This window comes from Trichomycterus rosablanca, chromosome 26 (genome assembly GCF_030014385.1).
Source record: "Trichomycterus rosablanca isolate fTriRos1 chromosome 26, fTriRos1.hap1, whole genome shotgun sequence".
In the NCBI taxonomy this organism is placed as follows: domain Eukaryota; kingdom Metazoa; phylum Chordata; class Actinopteri; order Siluriformes; family Trichomycteridae; genus Trichomycterus; species Trichomycterus rosablanca.
This window is the reverse complement of record NC_086013.1, coordinates 190,001-195,000: the sequence shown is the minus strand read 5'-3', so window position 1 is coordinate 195,000 and position 5,000 is coordinate 190,001. Positions and strand designations below refer to the sequence as shown.

At 44.4% G+C, this 5,000-nt stretch overlaps 1 protein-coding gene across 4 annotated transcripts in view; it reads right to left on the bottom strand.

Annotated features, from left to right (window-relative positions):
• Nucleotides 1-5,000, bottom strand: part of tbc1d8b (TBC1 domain family member 8B) — a 20,921-nt gene that overhangs the window by 3,444 nt on the left and 12,477 nt on the right. For all 4 annotated transcript variants that reach the window (XM_062989020.1, XM_062989021.1, XM_062989018.1 and 1 more), the window contains 4 exons: nt 4,870-4,968; nt 4,716-4,784; nt 3,709-3,964; nt 3,548-3,613 (listed from right to left, as the gene is read on the bottom strand). In XM_062989020.1, the coding sequence (XP_062845090.1) occupies nt 3,548-3,613; nt 3,709-3,964; nt 4,716-4,784; nt 4,870-4,968 (490 nt within the window). The remainder of the gene's footprint in view (nt 1-3,547; nt 3,614-3,708; nt 3,965-4,715; nt 4,785-4,869; nt 4,969-5,000) is intronic.

The window sequence follows — 5,000 nt, the reverse complement described above, 5'->3', positions numbered from 1 at the left end:
TCTGCAACTATACACACACACACACACACACCAACTCCTTCTGCAACTATACACACACACACACACACACACGTTATACACACACACACACCAACTCCTTCTGCAACTATACACACACACACACACACACGTTATCCACACACACACACCAACTCCTTCTGCAACTATACACACACACACACACACACGTTATACACACACACACACCAACTCCTTCTGCAACTATACACACACACACGTTATACACACACACACACCAACTCCTTCTGCAACTATACACACACACACACACACACGTTATACACACACACACACCAACTCCTTCTGCAACTATACACACACACACACACACACGTTATACACACACACACACCAACTCCTTCTGCAACTATACACACACACACACACACACGTTATACACACACACACACCAACTCCTTCTGCAACTATACACACACACACACACACACGTTATACACACACACACACCAACTCCTTCTGCAACTATACACACACACACACACACACGTTATACACACACACACACCAACTCCTTCTGCAACTATACACACACACACACACACACACGTTATACACACACACACACCAACTCCTTCTGCAACTATACACACACACACACACACACGTTATACACACACACACACCAACTCCTTCTGCAACTATACACACACACACACACACACACACACGTTATACACACACACACACCAACTCCTTCTGCAACTATACACACACACACACACACACACGTTATACACACACACACACCAACTCCTTCTGCAACTATACACACACACACACACACACGTTATACACACACACACACCAACTCCTTCTGCAACTATACACACACACACACACACACACACGTTATACACACACACACACCAACTCCTTCTGCAACTATACACACACACACACACACACGTTATACACACACACACACCAACTCCTTCTGCAACTATACACACACACACACTTACACACTCCGTTTGTACGCACAACACACAACTCCTTTCTTGCACTATACACACACACACACACACACGTTATACACACACACACACCAACTCCTTCTGCAACTATACACACACACACACCTCCATCTGCAACTATACACACACACACACGTTATACACATCTGTACTCACACACACGTTATACACACACACACCAACTCCTTCTGCAACTATACACACACACACACACACACACACACACGTTATACACACACACACACCAACTCCTTCTGCAACTATACACACACACACACACACACGTTATACACACACACACACCAACTCCTTCTGCAACTATACACACACACACACACACACGTTATACACACACACACACCAACTCCTTCTGCAACTATACACACACACACACACACACACACACGTTATACACACACACACACCAACTCCTTCTGCAACTATACACACACACACACACGTTATACACACACACACACCAACTCCTTCTGCAACTATACACACACACACACACACACACGTTATACACACACACACACCAACTCCTTCTGCAACTATACACACACACACACACACACACACACACACGTTATACACACACACACACCAACTCCTTCTGCAACTATACACACACACACACACACACACGTTATACACACACACACACCAACTCCTTCTGCAACTATACACACACACGTTATACACACACACACCAACTCCTTCTGCAACTATACACACACACACACACACGTTATACACACACACACACCAACTCCTTCTGCAACTACACACACACACACACACGTTATACACACACACACACCAACTCCTTCTGCAACTATACACACACACACACACACACACACACGTTATACACACACACACCAACTCCTTCTGCAACTATACACACACACACACCAACTCCTTCTGCAACTATACACACACACACACACACACACACACGTTATACACACACACACACCAACTCCTTCTGCAACTATACACACACACACACACACACACGTTATACACACACACACACACGTTATACACACACACACACACACCAACTCCTTCTGCAACTATACACACACACGTTATACACACACACACACACACACACACACGTTATACACACACACACACCAACTCCTTCTGCAACTATACACACACACACACGTTATACACACACACACACACACACCAACTCCTTCTGCAACTATACACACACACACACGTTACACACACCAACTCCTTCTGCAACTATACACACACACACACACGTTATACACACACACACACACCAACTCCTTCTGCAACTATACACACACACACACGTTATACACACACACACACACACCAACTCCTTCTGCAACTATACACACACACACACACACACACACACGTTATACACACACACACATTATACACACACACACACATACACATTATACACACACAAACACACACCAACTCCTTCTGCAACTACACACACACACATTATACACACACACACACACACACACATACACACACACACACACATTATACACACACACACACACGTTACACACACCAACTCCTGCAACTACACACACACACACACACACATTATACACACACACACGTTACACACACCAACTCCTGCAACTACACACACACACACACATACACATTATACACACCAACTCCTTCTGCAACTACACACACACACACACATTATAAACACACACACATTATACACACACACACACACGTCACACACACCAACTCCTGCAACTACACACACACACACACATTATACACACACACACACGTTACACACACCAACTCCTGCAACTACACACACACACATTATACACACACACATTACACACACCAACCGCTTCTGCAACTATACACAGAACACATTATACACACATACATACACATACACACACACACACACACACACACTATACACCACCTACATTATATGTATGATGAAAACATCTAATAATACAAATTCTGGCATGCACTATTAATCCCAATGTGTTTAATTATTTTATTATATTATTAATTATTGTTTCTTCACATTCAGATTTAAAAGTAGTGAAGAGCAGAAGTGGATCATGGTGATCACGTCTGTTCTCATCACTCACGGTTTCAATGTGGTTTGAACATCGTGGTTATAAACAACAGTTATAAAAACACTCCAAACAAAAACTTTGTAATTACAGTCAACGCTTCAATTTTATTATTCATGGCTGACACAAGCGTTCATGCAGAAGGTGGATTGGCAGCTTTAAATTACAGCTAGATATGAGAGTTTATGGATTTGCGCCCCATCAATCTTTTCCTTGTACCCCGCGTTTTAGGTGACAGTTGAACTTGGATGATGATGATGATGAATTTTGTTTTGGTGAAGAACTGCTAATTGTTTTTGATGTAATAAAGTCTGGCCTCCAGTTTTAGACCCCCTGGTGTGTGGGGTAGTGTGTGGGGTGTGTGGGGGGTAGTGTGTGGGGTAGTGTGTGGGGTGAAGGTTCTACCTGGTTGTAGATGAAGTTTGAAGAGAATTTTCAGCTTTTCAGTGAATGAGCCATTATACAGGATATCTATAACACACACACACACACACACACACACACACATTAAAAGATTTGTAAGCGGTGTAGTGCGCACAGTGTAGGATCAGAGGTGCGGTCCTTACCCATCATGCATATGAACTCTTTGAAGTTGATGAGCCCGTCTGCGTTCTCGTCAGCCAGGCGAAACGCCAAGCACGCCAGAAAGCGCGTATCAGTGTGTGTGTGTGTGTACGAGTGTCTCCATGGTAACAGCAGGGTGAAGAGCGAGCGGAACTGGTCCTGGTCTAGTTGGTACTGATCCAGGTACGGCAGGCTTGGGTCGTGGTTCTGTAGGGCAGCACTGCACGCCGACCAGTAACAGCTTATAAAGTGCTGCCTCTGTTACACACACACACACACACACACACACACAAAAACAGAACCACACACACAACCACACACACACACACACACACAACCACACACACACACAACCCCACACACACACACAACCCCACACACACACAAAAACAGAACCACACACACAACCACACACACACACACACATACACACACACACAACCACACACACACACAACCCCACACACACACACACAACCCCACACACACACACACACAACCCCACACACACACAAAAACAGAACCACACACACACACAACCACACAACCACACACACACACAACCACACACACACACACAACCACACACACACACAACCACACACACACAGAACCCCCCCCACACACACACACACACAAACACACACACAAACAGAACCACAAACACACACACCCAAACAAAACCACACACACAGAACCACACCCACACACAAACAGAACCACACACACACACACAAACAGAACCACACACACACAACCACACACACACACACACACAACCACACCCACACACAACCACACCCACACACAACCACACCCACACACACACACCCACAGTAATAGACTTAGTTGGACTGATATGTGTGACTGATATTAAAGTGATCGTGACGTTAGAATCATTTACAGAGTCTGAACATCACATGCAGATAATAAAACAGCAGCTCTGGAATGAGGTGAGTGTGTGTAAGGTTCTACTGTTTGTGTTTGTGTGTGTGTGTGTGTGTGTTACCTTAAACAGTAGGTAAAGTTTTTCTATCTGAGCAGCACTGAACTTCACGTCCTGAGCAACAACACGCAACTAAACACACAACAAGAATAAACACACACCATCAGCAACATAACACAAGCATGTGAGTGAATGTTGTTTTGATTTTTGTACTCACAACGTTTTGTTTGGTCGTTTCCTCAAGTGTCTGAATCACGTAGAGTCTGTTGCGTTTGCGCATGTTCTCCACGTCCTCCCACCGAATATCACCAAATTTCTAACAAACGCACACACACCCACAATATGTAT